Here is a 26,277-nt window from a genome sequence, read left to right on the forward strand (position 1 = left end):
TAACGTCTCTGTGTTGTAAACAACTGTCAAATCAAATAAAGAAAGCACACATCAATTATATTTTAACAAATATTCTCATTTTTCAAATTTAACTGGATGGATTATAAATACATAGAAATACATGAATAAATGTTCTTCTCATTTCAAGTAAAATAACGGCTGGATTGAAGAATAAATTACGTAATGAAATTCATTTTAGAAAAATTATTTTCACTGAATTGTCCTGCAGCTTTAAATTCAGTTCATTCAGGATGAAGTGAAAAATCCACGATATTATATTTTTCTCATCTTCCAAAAAGAGAAATGAGTGTTTGAAGAATTCACCTCTATGAGTCTGTCCAGTCAGAGTCTGATGACTCTGGTCTCTCTGGAGATTTCTCTCTTTTGGAGATCGTCCTGTGATTTGACTTTCACAACCCACAGCTCAACAGTCCTGCTCTGTCTCTGTGTCCTCGTCTCTCCCCGTGTGTCACGGTGTGTGTACATCTCACTGAGTCAGGAAACTTGTCAGAATGCCCATATTTGATTGGCTGGGCTTCATCACGTGATGCGATTCACAACGCATTGGTCGGTGTTTTTCCTGCACCACTGAACAAGTGCCGTAAATGCTGGAATAATTCCGCTGCATAAAAAAAATGCCCTTCAAAATAAAATCACAACTTTTTTATTTATTTATTTTTTTTGTCAGGCAAAGTCCCGCGACCCACTGAAAACGGGTCCGCGACCCACTTTTGGGTCGCGGACCCACCAGTTGAGAATCACTGGCTTAGGAGAAAGCCTTAGGAGATAGTTTAGGCCTAGTAGAGAACCTAGGAGAGTTTAGGAGAGAAGCTACCAGTGTTTGCTGAGCTGTAGCAGCAGTAGTAGTACTGCAGTAGTTGTAGTAGTGCAGTAGTAGTAGTGCAGTAGTAGTAGTGCAGTAGTAGTAGTACTGCAGTAGTGGTAGTAGTAGTGGTAGTAGTACTGCAGTAGTGGTAGTAGTACTGCAGTAATAGTAGTACTGCAGTAGTGGTAGTAGTAGTCGTACTGCAGTAGTAGTAGTCGTACTGCAGTAGTAGTAGTCGTACTGCAGTAGTAGTAGTCGTACTGCAGTAGTAGTAGTCGTACTGCAGTAGTAGTAGTAGTACTGCAGTAGTGGTAGTAGTCGTACTGCAGTAGTGGTAGTAGTACTGCAGTAGTTGTAGTGGTACTGCAGTAGTGGTAGTACTGCAGTAGTGGTAGTAGTACTGCAGTAATAGTAGTGGTAGTAGTAGTCGTACTGCAGTAGTGGTAGTCGTACTGCAGTAGTAGTACTGCAGTAGTTGTGGTAGTCGTACTGCAGTAGTAGTACTGCAGTAGTTGTAGTAGTACTGCAGTAGTGGTAGTACTGCAGTAGTTGTGGTAGTACTGCAGTAGTTGTAGTAGTACTGCAGTAGTGGTAGTAGTAGTACTGCAGTAGTAGTACTGCAGTAGTAGTGGTACTGCAGTAGTGGTAGTTGTAGTAGTGGTAGTTGTAGTACTGCAGTAGTTGTAGTGGTATTAGTACTGCAGTAGTTGTAGTACTGCAGTAGTGGTAGTAGTAGTAGTACTGCAGTAGTGGTAGTGCAGTAGTGGTAGTACTGCAGTAGTGGTAGTACTGCAGTAGTGGTAGTACTGCAGTAGTAGTACTGCAGTAGTGGTAGTAGTAGTACTGCAGTAGCAGTATAACAGTCAGTGTTACTGCGAGGATGCTAACATGTTTGCTGAGCTGGAGCAGTGAGCTCAGCTCTGCTGGGACTCTGATGGAGAACTGTTTACTCAGCACAACACAAGGTTATGTTTAGACACACAGACAGAACTGTAGAGTACTTATAGAGTACAGTGATGCTGTACTTATAGAGTACTTATAGAGTACAGTGATGCTGTACTATAGAGTACTTGTAGAGTACAGTGATGCTGTACTATAGAGTACAGTGATGCTGTACTATAGAGTACTTATAGAGTACAGTGATGCTGTACTGTAGAGTACAGTGATGCTGTACTATAGAGTACTTATAGAGTACAGTGATGCTGTACTGTAGAGTACTTGTAGAGTACAGTGATGCTGTACTATAGAGTACTTATAGAGTACAGTGATGCTGTACTGTAGAGTACAGTGACGCTGTACTATAGAGTACAGTGATGCTGTACTGTAGAGTACTTATAGAGTACAGTGATGCTGTACTATAGAGTACAGTGATGCTGTACTATAGAGTACTTATAGAGTACAGTGACGCTGTACTATAGAGTACAGTGATGCTGTACTATAGAGTACTTATAGAGTACAGTGACGCTGTACTATAGAGTACTTATAGAGTACAGTGATGCTGTACTGTAGAGTACAGTGACGCTGTACTATAGAGTACAGTGATGCTGTACTGTAGAGTACTTATAGAGTACAGTGATGCTGTACTGTAGAGTACTTGTAGAGTACAGTGATGCTGTACTGTAGAGTACTTGTAGAGTACAGTGATGCTGTACTATAGAGTACTTATAGAGTACAGTGATGCTGTACTGTAGAGTACTTATAGAGTACAGTGATGCTGTACTGTAGAGTACTTGTAGAGTACAGTGATGCTGTACTATAGAGTACTTGTAGAGTACAGTGATGCTGTACTATAGAGTACTTGTAGAGTACAGTGATGCTGTACTATAGAGTACTTATAGAGTACAGTGATGCTGTACTGTAGAGTACAGTGATGCTGTACTGTAGAGTACTTATAGAGTACAGTGATGCTGTACTGTAGAGTACTTATAGAGTACAGTGATGCTGTACTATAGAGTACTTATAGAGTACAGTGATGCTGTACTGTAGAGTACTTATAGAGTACAGTGATGCTGTACTGTAGAGTACTTGTAGAGTACAGTGATGCTGTACTGTAGAGTACTTGTAGAGTACAGTGATGCTGTACTATAGAGTACTTATAGAGTACAGTGATGCTGTACTGTAGAGTACTTATAGAGTACAGTGATGCTGTACTGTAGAGTACTTGTAGAGTACAGTGATGCTGTACTATAGAGTACTTGTAGAGTACAGTGATGCTGTACTATAGAGTACTTATAGAGTACAGTGATGCTGTACTGTAGAGTACAGTGATGCTGTACTGTAGAGTACTTGTAGAGTACAGTGATGCTGTACTGTAGAGTACAGTGATGCTGTACTGTAGAGTACTTATAGAGTACAGTGATGCTGTACTGTAGAGTACTTATAGAGTACAGTGATGCTGTACTGTAGAGTACTTATAGAGTACAGTGATGCTGTACTGTAGAGTACTTATAGAGTACAGTGATGCTGTACTGTAGAGTACTTGTAGAGTACAGTGATGCTGTACTGTAGAGTACTTGTAGAGTACAGTGATGCTGTACTATAGAGTACTTGTAGAGTACAGTGATGCTGTACTATAGAGTACTTGTAGAGTACAGTGATGCTGTACTATAGAGTACTTGTAGAGTACAGTGATGCTGTACTGTAGAGTACAGTGATGCTGTACTGTAGAGTACTTGTAGAGTACAGTGATGCTGGAGAACACCGTGACATCACAGCAGCCCGGTGACAAGTGAAGCAGGAAGTATACATGAGAGTACTCCTCAGTTACTCTTTAGTGGTACTGTTACAGTGTACTGTACTTCACGTCATCCGTCAACGAGGACGGTGTTGATCGGTTATTGATCCTGAGGAGGAGCAGGTCCGCTCAGGATCCTGGTTCTGCTCTGATCCTCCATCAGGACCGATGTGAGCCGGTCTAATAATAGAACTGGATCATGTTTTATTGATGAAGCTGCTGAGTTCACTAAGGAAGGTTTACTCCATCAGCTCGTCTTCCTCTGTTATATTGTTCATATTCATAAACATCTCCTTCAATTCTGTAGGAAACGAGAGGCGTCTGGTTCTCACAATACTTCCATCGCCTTGTTTCCACAGAATGCTCCTGGTGACGGTGTAGAGCTGGTGTGTAGATCGTTTCCTTCGTGGCTGATCAATATATCTACTTCAATCTTACGCTATGATTTGACACTCGACATGGTGTTACGACCGTGCTTCACTTTCAGCTTCTTTATCTTTTCATCCTGAATAATATTTGTTACTTTACAAAGAAAATGTGTTTCTGCTGAACGGACTTTTTATTGAGCAAATCCTGTGTGTGTGTGTGTGTATGTGCGTGCGTGCGTGTGTGAGTGACAGAGAGTGTGTGTGTGAGAGACAGCTGTCTGACTGAATGAACCTGTCGCTCTGCCTGCTGTAGGGGAAAGGGGTCGTTGCCATGGTGCTGAAGGAGCTTCCTGCTAAAAAGTCCTCCTCAGAAGGAAACCCCCCCCCTCACCGTGACAACCAAGGTTGGCATGATGACCTCGCTTGTTTTGTAATTTCGATGTTTAACTTGTTTTGCTTGTTTGCCTGTCGCTTCATGTTAAGCTTCATTATGAGGTGATTCTGAGTAAGAAAGTAGTCGAACTATGAACTGTGAACTCTTTACTCCTTATTTTAAAGTTTTCTTTGGGGAGTTTTTTCTTTTCCGATGTGAAGGTTCAAGGAAAGAGATTTGTGATATTGGGCTAAGAATTTGAAATATTTGGCAAATAAAATAGAAAATTGAATTGAGTAAAACTTTATTCAGTGGAGGAAGACTTGTGCAGCCTCAAAGAAAAGTTCTACTTTTATTTTAAGAAATCCACACCAAACCACTTATCTGTAATCTGTAGGGTGTGAAACACATACTTCTAAAGAAGCGCAGCGAAGAAGCGTAATAAAGATGCGCAGCGAAGAAACGCAGCGAAGAAACGCAGCGAAGAAACGCAGCGAAGAAACGCAGCGAAGAAACGTAATAAAGAAGTGCTGCGCAGAAACGCAGCGAAGAAACGCAGCGAAGAAACGCAGCGAAGAAACGTAATAAAGAAGTGCTGCGCAGAAACGCAGCGAAGAAACGCAGCGAAGAAGCGCAGCGAAGAAACGTAATAAAGAAGTGCTGCGCAGAAATGCAGCGAAGAAACGCAGCGAAGAAGCGCAGCGAAGAAACGTAATAAAGAAGTGCTGCGCAGAAACGCAGCGCAGAAACGCAGCGAAGAAACGCAGCGAAGAAACGCAGCGAAGAAACGCAGCGAAGAAACGCAGCGAAGAAACGTAATAAAGAAGCGCAGCGAAGAAACGCAGCGAAGAAGCGCAGCGAAGAAACCTAATAAAGAAGCGCAGCGAAGAAATGTAATAAAGAAGTGCCGCGAAGAAGCGCAGCGAAGAAGCGCAGCGAAGAAGCGCAGCGAAGAAGCGCAGCGAAGAACTGCAGCGAAGAAGCGCAGCGAAGAAGTGCAGCGAAGAAGCGCAGCGAAGAAGCGCAGCGAAGAAGCGTAATAAAGAAGCGCAGCGAAGAAACGTAATAAAGAAGCGCAGCGAAGAAACGTAATAAAGAAGCGCAGCGAAGAAACGTAATAAAGAAGCGCAGCGAAGGAATGTAATAAAGAAGCGCAGCGAAGAAGCGTAATGAAGCGCAGCGAAGAAACGTAATAAAGAAGCGCAGCGAAGAAACGTAATAAAGAAGCGCAGCGAAGAAACGTAATAAAGAAGCGCAGCGAAGAAACGTAATAAAGAAGCGCAGCGAAGAAACGTAATAAAGAAGCGCAGCGAAGAAACGTGATAAAGAAGCGCAGCGAAGAAACGTAATAAAGAAGCGCAGCGAAGAAACGTAATAAAGAAGCGCAGCGAAGAAACGTAATAAAGAAGCGCAGCGAAGAAACGTAATAAAGAAGCGCAGCGAAGAAACGTAATAAAGAAGCGCAGCGAAGAAACGTAATAAAGAAGCGCAGCGAAGAAACGTAATAAAGAAGCGCAGCGAAGAAACGCTTAGAAACGACGGGTGGTCTGACGGGGTCTAACCGGTGTCTGACCGGTGCTTGTGGTCTCCAGCTGGTCCGGGAGCAGCAGGAGAGTCGACCCCTGCTGAGTCCCTCCATCGATGACTTACTGTCAGAGAGCCGGAGCGACGCCCCCTCCACTCGACTGCTCACATCCAACACAGCAGGTAGACTCCTGCTGATTACCCCCCCTCCTCTCCTTTGCTCTTCTTCTATGAACCTATTTCAGTCTTTGTCACCCTCTTTTATTCTTCCTCTGACCTCCTCTCTTCTTCTTCTGCTGTCTCTAACTTTGCGTCCTTGGCTGTCGTCCTTCCTCCTCTGTGACCATCTGTCACCTGCACCTCCCGTTAATGAACACCTGTGACCTCCGTCCTCCTCCTCACATTCATTAAGAGTCTAGAACAGAATCTCTTTGTTTCTGTTTCCATGCAGCTGAAATGTTTTCTGTTCAAACTGAGCGTGTTTCAGAGTGTGATGTGACATGTAGAGGTCAAAGACACGCTCTGTTTACAAACACAAGGATGAAAGATTCATATATATTGAGATAAATGAGTGATGGAGACCATGTTCCTCTGGTGTGACCACCAGGACTGTGAGGAGGTGGTCTCTGGAGGCTATCGACGCCCTGCAGGACTGCTTTGAGTCTACGGAGTGGGATGTGCTTTGTGGACCACACGGGGAGGACCTCAACAGCATGACGGACTGTATCACTGAACACATTAAATTCTGCGAACAGACCGCCATTCCATCCCGGACTGTACGACGCTTTCCCAACAATAAACCTTGGATTACCAGTGACCTGAAAGTTCTTCTTAACAAGAAGAAAGCAGCTTTCAGGAGAGCTCAGGACAGTCCAGCGTGACCTGAGGGTGAAGCTCAGGGAGTGCAAGGACTCCTACAGGAGGAAGCTGGAGGTCAAACTCCAGCAGAACAACGTGAAGGAGGTGTGGTCGGGGATGAAGCAGATAACCGGCTTCAAGGTGGGAGGCAGACAACCAGGGGGCTCCCTGGTGAGGCCAACGAGCTAAACTGTCACTTCAATAGGTTTAGCTCACAGCCCTCATCTGTCTCCTCCACACACCACACCTCCCAAACACCTCCCCCTCTGTCCCCCCTGGTGAGCTGCATGGACTCAGAGCCCTCCACTTCAAAGGGCTCTGCCACCACCGAGACTATGACCCCCCTCCCCCCTCTCTGTGACGACTGGCCAGGTGAAAAGACAGCTGGAGAGACTCCACCAAGGCAAGGCTGCTGGACCTGATGGCATCAGCCCCAGCGTCCTGAAGACCTGCACCATCCAGCTGTCTAATGTCCTTCAACACCTCTTCAACCTGAGCCTGAAGCAGGAGGAAGTCCCGGTGCTGTGGAAGACGTCGTGCCTGGTTCCCGTACCGAAGAAGACGACACCATCTGGCCTCAACGACTACCGACCAGTTGCCCTCACATCCCATGTGATGAAGGTGCTGGAGAGGCTGGTCTTGGCTCGCCTCCGACCGCAGGTGAGATCCTCACTGGACCCTCTGCAGTTTGCATACCAGCCTCGTGTGGGAGAGGACGACGCCATCATCTACCTGCTGCAACGAGCTCAGTCGCACCTGGATGAACCGGTGGCTCTGTGAGAATCACTTCCTTTGACTTCAGTGCACAACCGCTGAGAGTTCTGGGAGAGGATGTGGACATGGTGGAGGAGGACAAGTACCTGGTGTCTCCATCGACAGCAGACTGAACTGGAAGAACAACATCAACACTGCGTACAAGAAGGGGAGGAGTCGACTCTTCTTCTTGAGGAAACTTGGATCCTTCAACGTGTGCAGCAGGATGCTGGAGATGTTCTACAGTCTGTTGTGGTCAGTGCACTGGACTCCTGTAGTCTGCTGGGGGAGCAGCATTGGAGCCGGAGACACCAACAGACTGAACAAACTAGTTAAGAAGGCCGGCTCCATCATTGGCTGCAAACAAGACAATCTGGAAGAGGTGGTGGAGAGGACTCTGAAGAAACTATCATCCATACTGGATAACCAGGACCACCCTCTGCATCACCTCCTGCAGGGACAGAGGAGCACTTTCTCCAACAGACTGATGCAGCTCCGCTGTCACAAGGACAGATTCAGGAGAACATTCCTGCCCTCTGCTATAAGACTTTATAATAAAACAGCTCGGGCCAGATCATCGTCCTTCACATGAACAACGCTACAGGCTGTTGTTGTTGTTGTTGGTGATCCTGGCTCTACTGACCAGGTTGTTTAGTTTAGTTTACTAGTTGCTAATTTAATTTAATTAATACCACTATATTCATGGTATATACTGTGCATTTCTATTTTCTATTCTATTCCAGCTTATTTTTTTTATTTTTTATGAATCTATTCCTTCAATTCAATATCTGCTCTGTTATTTTATTGTACTGTAGATATTGTGCATTCCATATGTTGTATTTTACTCTGTAAATTGCTGCTGCTACAAACAAATTTCCCCCTGGGGATGAATAAAGTTTACATCTATCTATCTAAATATGTGCACAGCTGGACTGAAGTTTGACCCGTTAACCCTCCGTCCTGTCGTCCTGTAGTTTTGTCCACAGCTCTGGACCTCGTGGACCTCAGTGAGCCGGCGGACTGCACCGGGGGCAGTAATGGTGGTGTTGGTGGTGTTAGTGGTGTTCGTGGTAGCAGCAGTAACAAGGACCAGAGGAGGAGTCCTCTGGGGAGGAAGGGCATCTCCAGGAGCCCTCGGCGCCGGACAAGACCAGATGAGACGGAGCTGATCCAGGTGGAGGTGGAACACCTGCCCACCAGCCCCAGAACACCTGAGAGGGTCTCCCTGGACTCAGGTACTGCAGACTAAACCAGCACACAGGTTGTGATGGATACGGGCTGCTTCTTCTCTCATTGGTTCATAAACATTCATGTGATCCGGAGACAAATGTTTCCATTTACAGCTGCAATGATTTATTGATTAGTTGACTATTTTAATATTCCGTTAATCGGTTTGAGTAATGTTTCAGAAAATAAGGCCCAAATTATCTGATTGAAAACTTAAATGTCTAAATGATCTGGTTTCTTTCTTCTTCTTTGAGTTGAACAAAAATGAGACTTCAGGCGACGACTGATCGACATTTTCTCACGTTCTATCATCTAAACAACCAAATTGGATCTGGTCTAGGATCCAGTGAAGGATCTGGTCTAGGATCCAGTGAAGGATCTCGTGAAGGATCTCGTGAAGGATCCAGTGAAGGATCTCGTGAAGGATCCAGTGAAGGATCTGGTCTAGGATCCAGTGTTGGACAATCAAAAATAATAATCGAAAATAGTCTTTAGCTGCAGCCTCTTCTTAAAAAACAAAGTTCAGTTTAAACTACGATGACATCATCATCATGTTACCTTCATCACAGTGATGTCATCATCACAATGATGTCGTCCCGTGTGTTCTCAGTCAGTCTGTCGTCTCGTCTGGACAAATGGGACGAGGTGAACCTGGACGTGGAGGACGGAGGACTCAGGAGGAGACACGAGAAGAGATGCACCTCCCAGCACTCCTCCAGTGAACTGCTGTGGTAGATCAAGTGTTATTCATCAGTCCAAAGACTTTTTATCGTGTTCCTGTTGTTCCTTTATTGTTTAACAATATTATCATGCGTCATCATAACCTGTTTAACATGTAACTCATGAACCGACCTGCTTTTTACTTTAATTTAACTACATTTACTTGAGAACAACACAGTATTGTCAGAATGTAGTGAGCCTGAAGGGGGCGCTAACGCAGCTCTCACCCCAGCTGATACCTGGTCCCTTCTGGTCTCTTCTGGTCTCTTCTGGTCCCTTCAGGTCTGCAGAGTTTAAAACGGATCCTCTAACAAAGAACTCCTTCGACATCCACAGCTTCGATGACCTGGACTTCACGTCTTCACCACAGGTCAGCTGCTGGTATTTATACTGTAGTACTTCATCCTGACAGAAAGTACTTCATCCTGACAGTATTTATACTGTAGTACTTCATCCTGACAGAAAGTACTTCATCCTGACAGTATTTATACTGTAGTACTTCATCCTGACAGAAAGTACTTCATCCTGACAGTATTTATACTGTAGTACTTCATCCTGACAGAAAGTAAAATATGAAAGTACAAGCTGAACCAAATACAGTGAGTAGTTCAGGGAGCGTGGGATAACAGACCGTTACCTGCAGATACTTCAGCGGTTACTGTCTCTTTAAATATGACATTGAAGACCGTTAAAGTTTTCTGATGGGGTGTGTGTGTGTGTGTGTGTGTGTGTGTGTGTGTGTGTGTGTGTGTGTGTGTGTGTGTGTGTGTGTGTGTGTGTGTGTGTGTGTGTGTGTGTGTGTGTGTGTGTGTGTGTGTGTGTGTGTGTGTGTGTGTGTGTGTGTGTGTGTGTGTGTGTGTGTGTGTGTGTGTTCAGGACTGTGCTGCTTCCAGACAGCACAGACGGACTCGTCTGTCCAGAAACGAGTCTCCTGAGGACGAGTTTGTCAGAGCGAAAGCTGCTGTGGAGGTAAAATACACTTAGTGACTAAATGTCCTATGCAGAACGTGTCCTTTCTTTAAGAACATAATTCTCTCTACACAAGTCATGAATCTGTAGAACAAGTCCAGCTTTGTCCTTTGAAGCTGCAGCAGCTCTCACTGTTAAATATCAGATGTCAGCTGATCTTCAGAAACCTGATCTCAGGTCTGTTCTTATCGTCACCTGAGAACTCTGACTCAGCAAACATTCAGATAGATGAGGCTGCACTCAGACCAGCAGACTCAGGGTCAGTTTTCATATCCGACTCTGAAGAAATATATATTTCTATATATGTGTTATCAGACCACACAGCTGATCCGACTCATATTTGTGGTTTATTTTAGTATTTTAATTTTTATTTGAGGATACATGTTAAAGACATTGAGCTTCTTCTCTTCATGAAATCTTGTTTCCCAGAAACAGATATAACCTGAGGAAGTAAAAGTAATAATACCACAGTGAACAAATACAAGTATCGGCATCAAAATGTACTTAAAGTAGCAAAAATAAAAGTTACTCATTATGCAGAATAATATATATTGTGATGTCATGAGAGGGAGGGTCATCAACGGGAGATGCATCCCCTCCCGGTGGCTGCAGCAAGGACAACAACCCTTCATGGCATCGGGGTAACAAACTACAATTCCCTTAGTCAGCAGGGCAGCCGGGGCCAAGGCGGCGGCCCAGCTGAAGGAGAGGGGACTGATTACCTGGCAGGGGTTGGTGTGGGGAAGAAGGAAGTGTTTGAAGAGAGGACAGGTGCGCACGAGGAGGAAAAGAGTTTTATTTTACAAGACGGAAGATACTTATGATACTGATGTTTGGTTTTTGTAGCAGCTTTCGGCTGGACAGAAGTTTATCTTTTGTTTAAAGAATCTAAATATTTTATTTTGAGTTAGAACACAACCGCTTGTCTTAATTTGTGCACCCACGCCTCACAAGCTGATCCCGACCTCTCAAGACATCACAATATATATTATATTATTGATGCATTCATGTGTTTTTAATGTCTTTATATAATCTATAATAATACTTCAGCATTGATTAGTTGATTATATTTGATATTAATAATCTGAATCTGTAAAGTAACAAAAGCTTTCAGATAAAAGTGGAGTAAAAAGTACATGTACCTCTGGAAGAGAAGTGGAAAGTAGAAGGAAACACAAAAGTAAAGTACAAGTAACTTAAAAAGTGAAGTACAGTATCACCCCAGCTGATTGGCAAGAAATGTACTTTCCGCCACGACACATCACACATAGTCTGTAGGAGGATGAGGAGTTCTGATGTGATGAAGGATGGTTGGGGAGGTTGAGGATGGTTCAGGAGGTTGAGGATGGTTCAGGAGGTTGAGGAGGTTGAGGAGGTTGAGGAGGGTTGAGGAGGTTGAGGATGGTTGAGGAGGTTGAGGATGGTTGGGGAGGTTGAGGATGGTTGGGGAGGTTGAGGATGGTTGGGGAGGTTGAGGATGGTTGAGGAGGTTGAGGATGGTTGAGGAGGTTGAGGATGGTTGGGGAGGTTGAGGATGGTTGAGGATGGTTGGGGAGGTTGAGGATGGTTGAGGAGGTTGAGGATGGTTGAGGAGGTTGAGGATGGTTGGGGAGGTTGAGGATGGTTGGGGAGGTTGAGGATGGTTGGGGAGGTTGAGGATGGTTGAGGAGGTTGAGGATGGTTGGGGAGGTTGAGGATGGTTGAGGAGGTTGAGGATGGTTGGGGAGGTTGAGGATGGTTGGGGAGGTTGAGGATGGTTGGGGAGGTTGAGGATGGTTCGGGAGGTTGAGGATGGTTGGGGAGGTTGAGGATGGTTGGGGAGGTTGAGGATGGTTGAGATGGTTGAGGATGGTTGGGGAGGTTGAGGATGGTTGAGATGGTTGAGGATGGTTGGGGAGGTTGAGGATGGTTGGGGAGGTTGGGGATGGTTGGGGAGGTTGAGGATGGTTGAGGAGGTTGAGGATGGTTGAGGAGGTTGAGGATGGTTGAGGAGGTTGAGGATGGTTGAGGATGGTTGAGGATGGTTGAGGATGGTTGGGGAGGTTGAGGATGGTTGAGGAGGTTGGGGAGGTTGAGGATGGTTGGGGAGGTTGAGGATGGTTGGGGAGGTTGAGGATGGTTGAGGAGGTTGAGGATGGTTGAGGATGGTTGAGGATGGTTGGGGAGGTTGAGGATGGTTGAGGAGGTTGAGGATGGTTGGGGAGGTTGAGGATGGTTGGGGAGGTTGAGGATGGTTGGGGAGGTTGAGGATGGTTGGGGAGGTTGAGGATGGTTGGGGAGGTTGAGGATGGTTGAGGAGGTTGAGGATGGTTGAGGAGGTTGAGGATGGTTGGGGAGGTTGGGGAGGTTGAGGATGGTTGGGGAGGTTGAGGATGGTTGGGGAGGTTGAGGATGGTTGGGGAGGTTGAGGAGGTTGAGGATAGTTGAGGAGGTTGAGGATAGTTGAGGAGGTTGAGGAGGTTGAGGATGGTTGAGGAGGTTGAGGATGGTTGGGGAGGTTGAGGATGGTTGTGGAGGTTGAGGATGGTTGAGGAGGTTGAGGATGGTTGGGGAGGTTGAGGATGGTTGGGGAGGTTGAGGATGGTTGAGGATGGTTGGGGAGGTTGAGGATGGTTGGGGAGGCTGAGGATGGTTCAGGAGGTTGGGGATGTTTAGGATTGTTCAGGAGGTTTAGGATGGTTCAGGAGGTTGAGGAGGTTGGGAATGGTTCAGGCGGTTCAGGTTGGGTGATTGTGGTTTACATAATGGTTTGATCCAGTCCGGAGGAGGTGAAGTGAACTAACAGCTCAGTTATTAAAGAGATTAAAGTGGAGATCAATTTGAGACTCTGGTGTCGAAGCGTTCCTGCTGTTCATCCCGTCAGTTTGGCTCAGTGAACCAATCGCAGCGTCTCTTCTGATTAAAAGCATTTCCTCATCTTAGCTAACAGTTTGTGGTTTTAGCTGCAGGTATTTTAATCCAGAGGTCACCGCTGATGGATTAACAGCACTCTGTTTTAAATGTGACCTGATGACTAAAGTTTCAAAATAAAGTTGTGCATTTTGTATTTATCCATCAGTAAAGTTATGTTTTATTAATAATCTTGATGTTCCTTAAACCAGGAACCCAGCAGGCTCCAGGATTAATTTTAATAGTTGTACTGTAACATTAAAAATATAACTAAAAACTATGAATCCCAGGGTGCATTTCACTAACAAACAGCTAATCACATAGCTTCATGTTCTGTTGATGAAAACTACTTCAAACAGACTTTAAACATTCACTTTCATTCATATGGAGTTTAAAGATGTGGCTCTTAGTCTAGGACTTAGTCTACGACCTAGTCTAGGATCCAGTGTCGGACTTAGTCTAGGATCTAGTCTAGGACCTTGTGTCCGCGGGGAGACTCTGAACTGTTGTGGTCTTTCAGTCGGACACAGAGTTCTGGGACAAGATGCAGGCCGAGTGGGAAGAACTGGCTCGGAGGAACTGGTTGGAGGATTCTGAGGGTCAGGGTCCGGCCCCGCCCACGGTCACACCTGTGGAGAAGGTACGTCCAGAACCTGCTCCACAGACCCGGTCCTTGGAACCTTTAAGCTATACTTTCTTTCTGCAGCTGTTGTTATGTCTCCAAAGGAAGTTCCTGTAGATTCATGTTTGTTGGTGATCGTGGTGATATTAATATCTTATTTAATATATATAAATACGGATAAATGTCTCCGTATTTAAAAACATTCCGTTAACGGTTCACTTCCTGTTTAACTTGCACACTATTTGTCCAGACTGGAGTTATTAATAATGGGAGATTATTACTGTTTGTCAGCATTAATCTGTACTTTAATCCTCTGTACTTTAATCCTCTGAACTGCACCAGTAATCCGGCAGTAATCCCGCCTCCTCTCAGGTGTTACATCACCGCGTCGACCCGACAGCAGATGTTCAGCTCTTCTTCGTTTCTTCTTCTGCACAAATGTTTAGTTTAGTGTAATGTATGTCATTAATGTGTTTATTATAATACTGGACATCTTTAAGAATGCAAACATGATGTTTTTATGATGTTTATGATGTTTTCTTTCAGAAAATGTTAAAAACAACACAAAGAAAAAAAGACAATAAAAGTCTCTGTGATGGAACCATGTGACCTCACACGGGTCAGCTGGTCTGATGTGGTTTTGTCTCGTTCAGGTTTACTTCTTCAGCACCAACAACCCGTACAGAGACGGGCCGAGCGCCTTCGCTGAGGGTCAGGAGAAAGCTTGCGAGGGAAACCTGAACACCGCCGTCCTGCTGCTGGAGGCCGCCATCCTGCAGGACCCGCAGGACTCTGAGGTCTGAGTTCTCGCTGGCCGTCAACCATTTACCATTTACTGCAGTGACGTTAAACTCTTCTTCGTGTGTTTTCAGGCCTGGCAGGTGTTAGGAACGACTCAGGCCGAGAACGAGAACGAACAGGCCGCCATCGCGGCGCTGCAGAGGTCAGACTTCCTGTTTTACGCTTACTTCCCGTTTTACATTTGCTTCCCGTTTTACGTTTACTTCCCATTTTAAGTTTGCTTCCTGTTTTACTGTTGCTTCCTGTTTTATGTTTGCTTCCTGTTTGACGTTTGCTTCCTGTTTTACTGTTGCTTCCTGTTTTATGTTTGCTTCCTGTTTGACGTTTGCTTCCTGTTTTACTGTTGCTTCCTGTTTTACGTTTACTTACGGTTTTACATTTACTTCCTGTTTTACTATTACTTCCTGTTTTGCGTTTACTTCCTGTTTTACTGTTACTTCCCGTTTTAAGTTTACTTCCCGTTTTATGTTTACTTCCCGTTTTAAGTTTGCTTCCCGTTTTAAGTTTGCTTCCCGTTTTACATTTACTTCCCGTTTTACGTTTACTTCCCGTTTTACATTTACTTCCCGTTTTACTTTTACTTCCTGTTTTATGTTTGCTTCCTGTTTTACTGTTGCTTCCTGTTTTACGTTTACTTCCTGTTTTACTGTTACTTCCTGTTTTGCGTTTACTTCCTGTTTTATGTTTGCTTCCTGTTTTACTGTTGCTTCCTGTTTTATGTTTGCTTCCTGTTTTACTGTTGCTTCCTGTTTTATGTTTGCTTCCTGTTTTACTGTTGCTTCCTGTTTTATGTTTGCTTCCTGTTTTACTGTTGCTTCCTGTTTTATGTTTGCTTCCTGTTTTACTGTTGCTTCCTGTTTTATGTTTGCTTCCTGTTTTACTGTTGCTTCCTGTTTTATGTTTGCTTCCTGTTTTACTGTTGCTTCCTGTTTTATGTTTGCTTCCTGTTTTACTGTTGCTTCCTGTTTTATGTTTGCTTCCTGTTTTACTGTTGCTTCCTGTTTTATGTTTGCTTCCTGTTTTACTGTTGCTTCCTGTTTTAAAGTGTGTCTAAAGTGATACCTGTGCTAACCGTTGCTAAGCTAACACGTGTCTCACCTGCTGCAGGTGTCTGGAGCTCCGCCCCAACAACCTGCCGGCTCTGATGGCGCTCGCCGTCAGCTTCACTAACAGCGGCGTGCAGCGGGAGGCCTGCGACGCTCTGAGCCGCTGGATCAGCCACAACCCCCGATACAAGCACCTGGTCCTGGACCACAGGAGTCCGCTACGGGGCTCCCCGGCCACGCCTCGCAGGGGCCCCCGCACCTCAACACCGGCCAGGTACGAACACCTGAGGGGACGTTAGATCAGTTTTCTCTAAATACTACATTACCCATAAGTCTCAGCTGCCATCCATCAAGAGCTGTGACATCAGCGCTGTGTGTGTGTGTGTGTGTGTGTGTGTGTGTGTCTTCAGGGCTGAGCTGCAGGACGTCCTGCTTCTCTTCCAGGAGGCGGCTCTGTTGAATCTGGACTGTGTGGATCCAGACCTGCAGACCGGACTCGGGGTCCTCTTCAACCTCAGCTCCGACTGCAACAGAGCGGTGGAGGCTTTCACTGCAGCGCTGTCCGTCAGACCACAGGTAACGGACACACACACACAGTGTGTGTGGAGCTGACTCTCTGGTTACTGTGGCCGTGTATTGGCAAGCACCTCACGATATATCGTGATACGGTACATATTGCAATAACAGTTTAGTATGTCGTAAAGTCATAAAAATAAAAGATTGTTGTAAAAAAAAACAAAAAGGTAGTATTGAATGTTGTAAAATGTCAATAAATATCTCATAATATAGTGCGTCTGAAAATGTCAAAAAATGTATCATTACAGTTATTCAGAAGACGCTTTTATCCAAAGCAACTTACAATAAGTGTATTCAACATCGGTTTTCGAGTATCACTGATGTCATGACTTTGATGATGCCATGACATCGTTAATGTCCTGTGTTCCTCTTCAGGACTACCTGCTGTGGAACCGTCTGGGTGCTACGTTGGCAAACGGAGACCGTAGTGAGGAAGCTGTAGAGGCTTATACCAGAGCTCTGGAGCTGCAGCCGGGATTCATCCGGTCCAGATACAACCTGGGGATCAGCTGCATCAACCTGGGGGCCCAGAGGTAAACACATCAGCTGTCTTACCTGAGGCTCACACAGAACACCGGACCAAGCGTGGGTTAAAACACGAGAAAACACGGACCAAACGTAGGTTAAAACACTAGAGAACACCGGACCAAACGTGGGTTAAAACACTGGAGAACACCGGACCAAACGTGGGTTAAAATAGAACCAAGCGTGGGTTAAAACACTAGAGAACACCGGACCAAACGTGGGTTAAAACACTGGAGAACACCGGACCAAACGTGGGTTAAAACACTAGAGAACACCGGACCAAACGTGGGTTAAAACACTAGAGAACACCGGACCCAATGTGGGTTAAAACACTAGAGAACACCAGACCAAGCGTGGGTTAAAACACGAGAAAACACCGGACCAAACATGGGTTAAAACAGGACCAAGCGTGGGTTAAAACACTAGAGAACACCGGACCAAGCGTGGGTTAAAACACTAGAGAACACCGGACCAAGCGTGGGTTAAAACACGAGAAAACACCGGACCAAGCGTGGGTTAAAACACTAGAGAACACCGGACCAAGCGTGGGTTAAAACACTAGAGAACACCGGACCAAGCGTGGGTTAAAACACGAGAAAACACCGGACCAAACGTGGGTTAAAACAGGACCAAGCGTGGGTTAAAACACGAGAGAACACCGGACCAAACGTGGGTTAAAACAGGACCAAGCGTGGGTTAAAACACTAGGGAACACAGGACCAAACGTGGGTTAAAACACGAGAGAACCCCGGACCAAACGTGGGTTAAAACACGAGAGAACCCCGGACCAAACGTGGGTTAAAACACTAGAGAACACCGGACCAAACATGGGTTAAAACACTGGAGAACACCGGACCAAACGTGGGTTAAAACACTAGAGAACACCGGACCAAACGTGGGTTAAAACACTAGAGAACACCGGACCAAACATGGGTTAAAACACTGGAGAACACCGGACCAAGCGTGGGTTAAAACACGAAAAAACACCGGACCAGGCGTGGGTTAAAACACGAGAGAACACCGGACCAAACGTGGGTTAAAACACTAGAGAACACCGGACCAAACGTGGGTTAAAACACTAGAGAACACCGGACCAAGCGTGGGTTAAAACACTAGAGAACACCGGACCAAACGTGGGTTAAAACACGAGAAAACACCGGACCAAACGTGGGTTAAAACACGAGAGAACACCGGACCAAACGTGGGTTAAAACACGAGAAAACACCGGACCAAACATGGGTTAAAACACTGGAGAACACCGGACCAAACATGGGTTAAAACACTGGAGAACACCGGACCAAACGTGGGTTAAAGCACTAGAGAACACAGGACCAAACGTGGGTTAAAACACTAGAGAACACAGGACCAAACGTGGGTTAAAACACGAGAGAACCCCGGACCAAGCGTGGGTTAAAACACTTGAGAACACCGGACCAAACGTGGGTTAAAGCACTGGAGAACACCGGACCAAACGTGGGTTAAAGCACTAGAGAACACAGGACCAAACGTGGGTTAAAACACTAGAGAACACAGGACCAAACGTGGGTTAAAACACGAGAGAACCCCGGACCAAACGTGGGTTAAAACACGAGAGAACCCCGGACCAAGCGTGGGTTAAAACACTTGAGAACACCGGCCCAAACGTGGGTTAAAACACGAGAGAACACCGGACCAAGCATGGGTTAAAACACTGGAGAACACCGGACCAAACGTGGGTTAAAACAGGACCAAGCGTGGGTTAAAACACTAGAGAACACAGGACCAAACGTGGGTTAAAACACGAGAGAACCCCGGACGAAACGTGGGTTAAAACACTAGAGAACACCGGACCAAACGTGGGTTAAAACACTAGAGAACACCGGACCAAACGTGGGTTAAAACACTGGAGAACACCGGACCAAACGTGGGTTAAAACACTATAGAACACCGGACCAAACGTGGGTTAAAACACTAGAGAACACCGGACCAAACGTGGGTTAAAACACTGGAGAACACCGGACCAAACGTGGGTTAAAACACTGGAGAACACCGGACCAAACGTGGGTTAAAACACTAGAGAACACCGGACCAAGCGTGGGTTAAAACACTAGAGAACACAGGACCAAACGTGGGTTAAAACACGAGAGAACCCCGGACCAAGCGTGGGTTAAAACACTTGAGAACACCGGACCAAACGTGGGTTAAAACACGAGAGAACCCCGGACCAAGCGTGGGTTAAAACACGAGAAAACACCGGACCAAACGTGGGTTAAACCACTAGAGAACACCGGACCAAACGTGGGTTAAACCACTAGAGAACACCGGACCAAGCGTGGGTTAAAACACTTGAGAACACCGGACCAAACGTGGGTTAAAACACGAGAAAACACCGGACCAAGCGTGGGTTAAAACACGAGAAAACACCGGACCAAGCGTGGGTTAAAACACTTGAGAACACCGGACCAAATGTGGGTTAAAACACAAATTATCGATTGTTGTGTTATGCATTCAGTCTGACTTCCTCGTGTGATCACAGTAGATGTTATGTGGTCCTGGTCTAACCTGGTCCTGGTCCTGCAGGGAGGCGGTCAGTAACTTCCTGACGGCTCTGAACCAGCAAAGGCAGAGTCAGCGCTGCAGCCATCAGCAGATGTCGGCCAACATCTGGGCCGCGCTGCGAATCGCTGTCTCCATGATGGACCGACCCGAGCTGGTCCAGGCCGCCAACGTTGGGGACCTGGACCTGCTGATGAGGGCCTTCGACGTGGGCGATGTCTGATGGTGGACCGGTCTTGTGGTGTTGGACTGAGCGATGTCTGTGGGGTCAGTTCACAGCGGACCAGAGGTGGAGACACGTCGGATGTGGACCGTCTGGTTTGAAACCAAAGACGCGACGAACAGCACAAGCCTTTAGCTTCCTGTGAGACTCACTCTACTGAGACTCACTCTACTGAGGCTCACTCTACTGACACTCACTCTACTGAGACTCACTCTACTGAGACTCACTCTACTGAGACTCACTCTACTGAGACTCACTCTACTGACACTCACTCTACTGAGGCTCACTCTACTGAGGCTCACTCTACTGAGGCTCACTCTACTGAGGCTCACTCTACTGAGACTCACTCTACTGACGCTCACTCTACTGACGCTCACTCTACTGAGGCTCACTCTACTGAGGCTCACTCTACTGAGGCTCACTCTACTGAGACTCACTCTACTGAGGCTCACTCTACTGAGACTCACTCTACTGAGGCTCACTCTACTGAGGCTCACTCTACTGAGGCTCACTCTACTGAGACTCACTCTACTGAGGCTCACTCTACTGAGGCTCACTCTACTGAGACTCTACTGAGGCTCACTCTACTGAGACTCACTCTACTGAGACTCACTCTACTGAGACTCTACTGAGGCTCACTCTACTGAGACTCACTCTACTGAGACTCACTCTACTGAGACTCTACTGAGGCTCACTCTACTGAGACTCACTCTACTGAGACTCACTCTACTGAGACTCACTCTACTGAGACTCACTCTACTGAGGCTCTACTGAGACTCACTCTACTGAGGCTCTACTGAGGCTCACTCTACTGAGGCTCACTCTACTGAGACTCACTCTACTGAGGCTCACTCTACTGAGGCTCACTCTACTGAGGCTCACTCTACTGAGACTCACTCTGCTGAGACTCACTCTGCTGAGACTCACTCTGCTGAGACTCACTCTACTGAGGCTCACTCTACTGAATGAGACTCACTCTACTGAGGCTCACTCTACTGAGGCTCCCTCTACTGAGACTCTCTCTACTGAGGCTCACTCTACTGAGACTCACTCTGCTGAGACTCACTCTACTGAGGCTCACTCTACTGAATGAGACTCACTCTACTGAATGAGACTCACTCTACTGAGGCTCACTCTACTGAATGAGACTCACTCTACTGAATGAGACTCACTCTACTGAGGCTCACTCTACTGAGGCTCACTCTACTGAGGCTCCCTCTACTGAGACTCTCTCTACTGAGGCTCACTCTACTGAGACTCACTCTGCTGAGACTCACTCTACTGAGACTCACTCTACTGAGGCTCACTCTACTGAATGAGACTCACTCTACTGAATGAGACTCACTCTACTGAGGCTCACTCTACTGAGGCTCACTCTACTGAGGCTCCCTCTACTGAGACTCACTCTACTGAGGCTCACTCTACTGAGACTCACTCTGCTGAGACTCACTCTACTGAGGCTCACTCTACTGAATGAGACTCACTCTACTGAGACTCACTCTAGTGAGGCTCACTCTACTGAATGAGACTCACTCTACTGAGACTCACTCTACTGAGACTCACTCTAGTGAGGAGTCTCTGTAAACACTAACAGGGCTTTTCTATTTGATCATATTTCAGTATGAAGCCTCGGTTTCATCTGTTTACCTGTTGTCACCTGTCTGTGGAGGAAAAATCACTGCGGCATTATTTATGATTGTTTTATAATTGAAGGCTTTTATTATGAAAGAATGTGTTTAGTGAAAGCAATAATCTGGAAACAAAACGCATGTTTTAGGTTTTTCTGTCAAGCCTCTTGACACAGAAACACGTTATTATCTTTATTATCACTCTAAAGGTAGTTGGCCTACATGTAACCACGTGTCGGCCATCTTTAAAACAAACTTTCTTTGTTCTTTATTTCTGTTATTAATGACGTCACATTATCGATGATCCGACTCCACATAGGATTAGTAATATTTCAAATGAAATGTTTGAATAGAATACTGAAAAACATTCATAATAAACTATTTTTTATATTTAAAAACATGTGAAAGTTATAAAATATGCTTTAAAATTAGAACGAGTTCCTGAATTCAATATGACTCTGTCAGTTTAACAGTTTAAATATTTATTATTTTGTCAAATGCTCTGAACTATGAAGCTTAATGTTAAAGAGGAACTAAACCCTAAAGAGTGTGTATCGAGTGTGTGGATGAAGCTTTAAGTTGTTAAATTTGAATAATTTAGCGGCTAGCTAGCTAGCTAGCTTCACCATGATCATGTTGTGCTTTTTGTATGCTGCTACAGTAACAACATCAAAGTCACCACATGAACAGAGGTTTACTCTTTTTAACTTACTGTTACCCTTTTATTATCCGATGCTAATGCTAATCGTTAGCGTGCTGACTGTTACGGTGAGAGTGCTGTAAAGAGTCTGTTATGGTGGAAATAATAGAGAATAAACTCTTATCGGTTGTGAACTTGAGTTTACATACAAGTGTATGCTAGTGATTAGCATTAGCTCTATGGGGGGGGCTGAATCCATCAACACCAGATACACATTTAAGCTGGTTTAGTTACGCTTTAAACTGTTTTTAAATCTCAAATCTTAAGTTTTAGTGTTGCCGTTGAACGTTTACGGTCATAAATGATGTTAGATTTAACAGCTGATGCATTTAAAAACACAAAACCAGCTCAGGGAGGTCTGTGATGAAGAGGAGGAAGACCGAATCTAAAGAGACAGTACACGACCTCACTGACAGAAAACACGATCATCCAATCAGGTTCTTTCCTTCCCTTTAAACCCTAAAAGCCATAAAACGTCACCACTGGTTATAAAGCCTGCTGCAGAATGTGGTTTTAATGCTGAGTCAGGAGGTTTTCTGTTTAGTTTGTCCTTTTATTTTGGCGCTGTGTTTTTCTCTCTCGCTCACTTCCTGCTGTTGGCTCTCAGGTGAATCTTCTGGCTTCAGTTTGATCCGACAACAGTTTCTTTGCTCGATGCACAAAAAAGCAACTATTTAAAGATCACATTTAACCTTAAATCAAGCACTATCTAATGTATTCATGTACCTTAATCCAGGTTTCATGGTTAAGGTTAATTTAAAGATCACCGGATCCATTTCATCGTTTGGGTTCTTTAACTCTTTGTCCACACGTTTGGGTTCTTTAACTCTTTGTTCACACGTTTGGGTTCTTTAACTCTTTGTTCACACGTTTGGGTTCTTTAACTCTCTGTCCACACGTTTGGGTTCTTTAACTCTTTGTTTTCGCATGTTGCTGCTTTTTTAAAGTATCCATTTGATAGATTCATTGGTTTGTTGGTTGATTGATTGATTCAGTAATTGGTTGGTTGATTGATTCGGTGGTTGGATGGCTGGGTGATTGGTTGGTTGGTTGATTGATTCGGTGGTTGGATGGCTGGGTGATTGGTTGGTTGGTTGATTGATTCGGTGGTTGGTTGGGTGATTGGTTGGTTGGGTGATTGGTTGGTTGGTTGATTGATTCGGTGGTTGGATGGCTGGGTGATTGGTTGGTTGGTTGGTTGATTCGGTGGTTGGTTGGGTGATTGGTTGGTTGACTGATTCGGTGGTTGGTTGGGTGATTGGTTGGTTGATTGATTCTGTGGTTGGTTGATTGATTGATTTGGTGGTTGGTTGGTTGGGTGGTTGATTAATTGGTTGGTTGGTTGATTCGGTGGTTGGTTGATTGATTCTGTGGTTGGTTGGTTGGGTGATTCGGTGGTTGGTTGGGTGATTGGTTGGTTGACTGATTCGGTGGTTGGTTGGGTGATTGGTTGGTTGATTCTGTGGTTGGTTGATTGATTGATTTGGTGGTTGGTTGGTTGGGTGATTGATTGATTGGTTGGTTGGTTGATTTGGTGGTTGGTTGATTGATTCTGTGGTTGGTTGGTTGGGTGATTCGGTGGTTGGTTGATTGATTCGGTGGTTGGTTGGGTGATTGGTTGGTTGTTTGATTGATTGATTGATTAATTGGTTGGTTGGTTGGTTGATTTGGTGGTTGGTTGGTTGATTGATTCGGTAGTTGGTTGGTTGGGTGATTCGGTGGTTGGTTGATTGATTCGGTGATTGGTTGGTTGATTGATTGATTGATTGATTAATTGGTTGGTTGGTTGGTTGATTTGGTGGTTCGTTGGTTGGTTGGGTTTTATTATCTTTGAGTTGTGGATGTTTCTCATGTAAATGACTGTACAGACAATAATCATGTAAACTGATATTTTAGAAATTAAACTGATACTGAACCTACAAACTGTCTGATCGTTTCCTTTGATCTAATACAGATCAATGAGTCCAATATAGAATAAAGAAATGAGTGTTTCTGATCTCTGAAATCAACTCAGATGCAGCGACATATTTCAGCCACCGGAGGGCAGCATTGTTCTCTTTCGTGTTTCTAATCTGACATGAGGACAGATCACATGATCAATTATCTCTTTACTTCAATGGATTATTGTGTTAATAAAGAAACAGGCATCAACATCATCAAGTTATTGATTCACAAACTATTTAGAGATAAAAGTTATATATATATGTATGTATGTATATAACACAGGACGTTCGTACTAATGTCCGCTAACGTTACAAACGCTGAGATCAGCTTCACCAATAAACTGAACTTGGTTATTTTGCTCCTTTTGTTTAGTTCAGTTATCGGGAGGCAGGAGCTGAAATTATATTCATTATGATTATAATTATATATATAATTGCTTTTAGGCCACATCACCTTCACCAGACTGCCAGAGTCCAGAGTGGGATCCATGTGGAGGGCATGAGCCAGCTGGTTCACCGTCTGAGGAGGAGGACAAGGTGGAGGAAGAGGAGTAGGAGGTAGAAGAGGAGGTCGAAGAGCAGGAGGACCAGTAGGAGAATGAGGAGCAAGTTATCACAGAGCCATCTGATTGGTTGACAGAATAATGACGCCAGTTAAAGGGACAGTACCACATGTTTGTAAACATGTGGTACTGTCCCTTTAAGGAGTGGTGGTCGTACGGTGACGCTCCTCCTGTCATTGGACGCCTCCGTGGTGAGGTACGCCTCGTCTCCGTCGGTTCCCTCCACCCTCAGGAAACAGTTGGTGGTGTGACCGATGCCGCTTGGCAACACGTGCTCCCTCAGCATGGCGTTGATCACCGTACTCTTACCGTTACTGGTCCTGAAGCACAGACACACCTCATTCATCATCATCATTACATCTTCTACATTATCCTCATCATTATTATCATCGTCGTCGTCGTCATCTGCATCATCATCAGCTTATTATATTACGTTTCATTATGTTGTATTATGTTGTATTATGTTGTATTATGTTGTATTATGTTTCATTATGTTTCATTATTTGCTTAAATGTTGAGATGCGCAGCAGCTGTTAACCTTCATAAATAAATGAAATGAGAATAAAATCAACAGAATGTGTGAATTATTTTCATTCACGTTTTTAGTTTCTCTTCCTGGTGAGTTATTACATCATCAGTTTCTACAGAAACAAGTATGTTATCACAGGCATCTCCCCCTCCCCCTGTGTTTCAGTTTGTGAAGAGAGATAAAAGTTTATCTGAGTCGACAGTTATTTTCTCAGCAGCTCCACTAAACTGCTGTTAGAGAATACTTCTATGTACTACTCTGTACTTTGTTGTACTTTGTTTTTACTTCTCTGTACTTTATTATCAACACACACACGTTAACACACACACACACACTGTTGGTCTCCTGATGAACACACACACAGTTTACCGTGTTCAGCGTGTCTCTCGGGTTCAGAGGTCAGTTCTGATTCGTCCCCACTGAGCCGCCGTCAGCTCCCAGCATCCTCTCTGTTCAACACCACGACCACATCAGACTCTGATTCTCAGCACACAGAGCTCAGCTTAGTGTGTGTGAGAGTGTGTGTGTGTGTGTGTGAGAGATCCTCTTAGCAGGACTTAGAGCTGCTACACCTGCAGCCTGAACCTCCTGCTGTCTCCCGCAGGTGTTTCATTACTTCACCTCATTATTGTTGTATTATTATTATTGTAGACATTTTATTCCATTTTCAGTTGGGACATCTTAATGACACACGCTGTTACATAAAATTAACCTTCTATGACATCACTCTGATGTTTTATTTGTTAAAAAGCTGCGAGGAACATTCATGTGGTGTTGGTTCTGGCGCCCCCTGTGGACTAACGTGGCAGTGTCTCTGAGCACCAGAGTCCCTTTAGAACCTCTGATGTTACTGCAGCAGGTCTGACAGTCTGACCCCTCAGTCCTGGTTCTGGTTCTCCCGTGTCCGTGTCCGTTTTAGTCTTCTGTTTTACCGTTCAGTCGAAAATACGGAAATACCAGTATTCTCGTTTTTCCTTTTTGCAAATCCCTTTTTTGTTTTTTCCTTTAAAACGAGACGCAGAGCACAGCAGGTCACCCGGAACAAGAATATTTCAAAATAAAAGTGAAGGCAATATAATGACCGTATGCAAGAACTTTATACATTAATGAATGAATCCGGGCCGATGGGAGTGCGTTAGCATCAGTAGTTGACTAACGTTACATGCTGTTTAATATTCATTTATCTATGTACACAGCAATAATTCAGTTTTCGATGAATCGGTGTATTGATGCAGTGTTTGATGCAATACAGTTGGTGATATAGTTTAATCAGTCATTTTCGTGTTCAGAGTTGTCGGCACTGATATTTATTTTCCCACCGTATTGTGCATTTGTACCAGTAGAT

General features: G+C 44.9%; 1 protein-coding gene across 1 annotated transcript in view; it reads left to right on the forward strand.

Moving 5' to 3' along the window:
• Window positions 1-24,478, forward strand: part of pex5lb (peroxisomal biogenesis factor 5-like b) — a 29,542-nt gene extending 5,064 nt beyond the window's left edge. Inside the window, exons 3-15 of the mRNA XM_079284267.1 lie at window positions 5,894-6,008; window positions 8,411-8,671; window positions 9,274-9,394; window positions 9,666-9,753; window positions 10,260-10,352; window positions 13,762-13,881; window positions 14,517-14,660; window positions 14,736-14,806; window positions 15,772-15,984; window positions 16,121-16,286; window positions 16,662-16,819; window positions 19,371-19,613; window positions 24,285-24,478. Of these exons, the coding sequence (XP_079140393.1) occupies window positions 5,894-6,008; window positions 8,411-8,671; window positions 9,274-9,394; window positions 9,666-9,753; window positions 10,260-10,352; window positions 13,762-13,881; window positions 14,517-14,660; window positions 14,736-14,806; window positions 15,772-15,984; window positions 16,121-16,286; window positions 16,662-16,819; window positions 19,371-19,569 (1,749 nt within the window). The 3' untranslated portion in view covers window positions 19,570-19,613; window positions 24,285-24,478. The remainder of the gene's footprint in view (window positions 1-5,893; window positions 6,009-8,410; window positions 8,672-9,273; window positions 9,395-9,665; window positions 9,754-10,259; window positions 10,353-13,761; window positions 13,882-14,516; window positions 14,661-14,735; window positions 14,807-15,771; window positions 15,985-16,120; window positions 16,287-16,661; window positions 16,820-19,370; window positions 19,614-24,284) is intronic.
• Window positions 24,479-26,277: the final 1,799 nt, after the last annotated feature.

Source organism: Melanostigma gelatinosum (genome assembly GCF_949748355.1).
Source record: "Melanostigma gelatinosum genome assembly, chromosome: 15".
NCBI lineage: Eukaryota > Metazoa > Chordata > Actinopteri > Perciformes > Zoarcidae > Melanostigma > Melanostigma gelatinosum.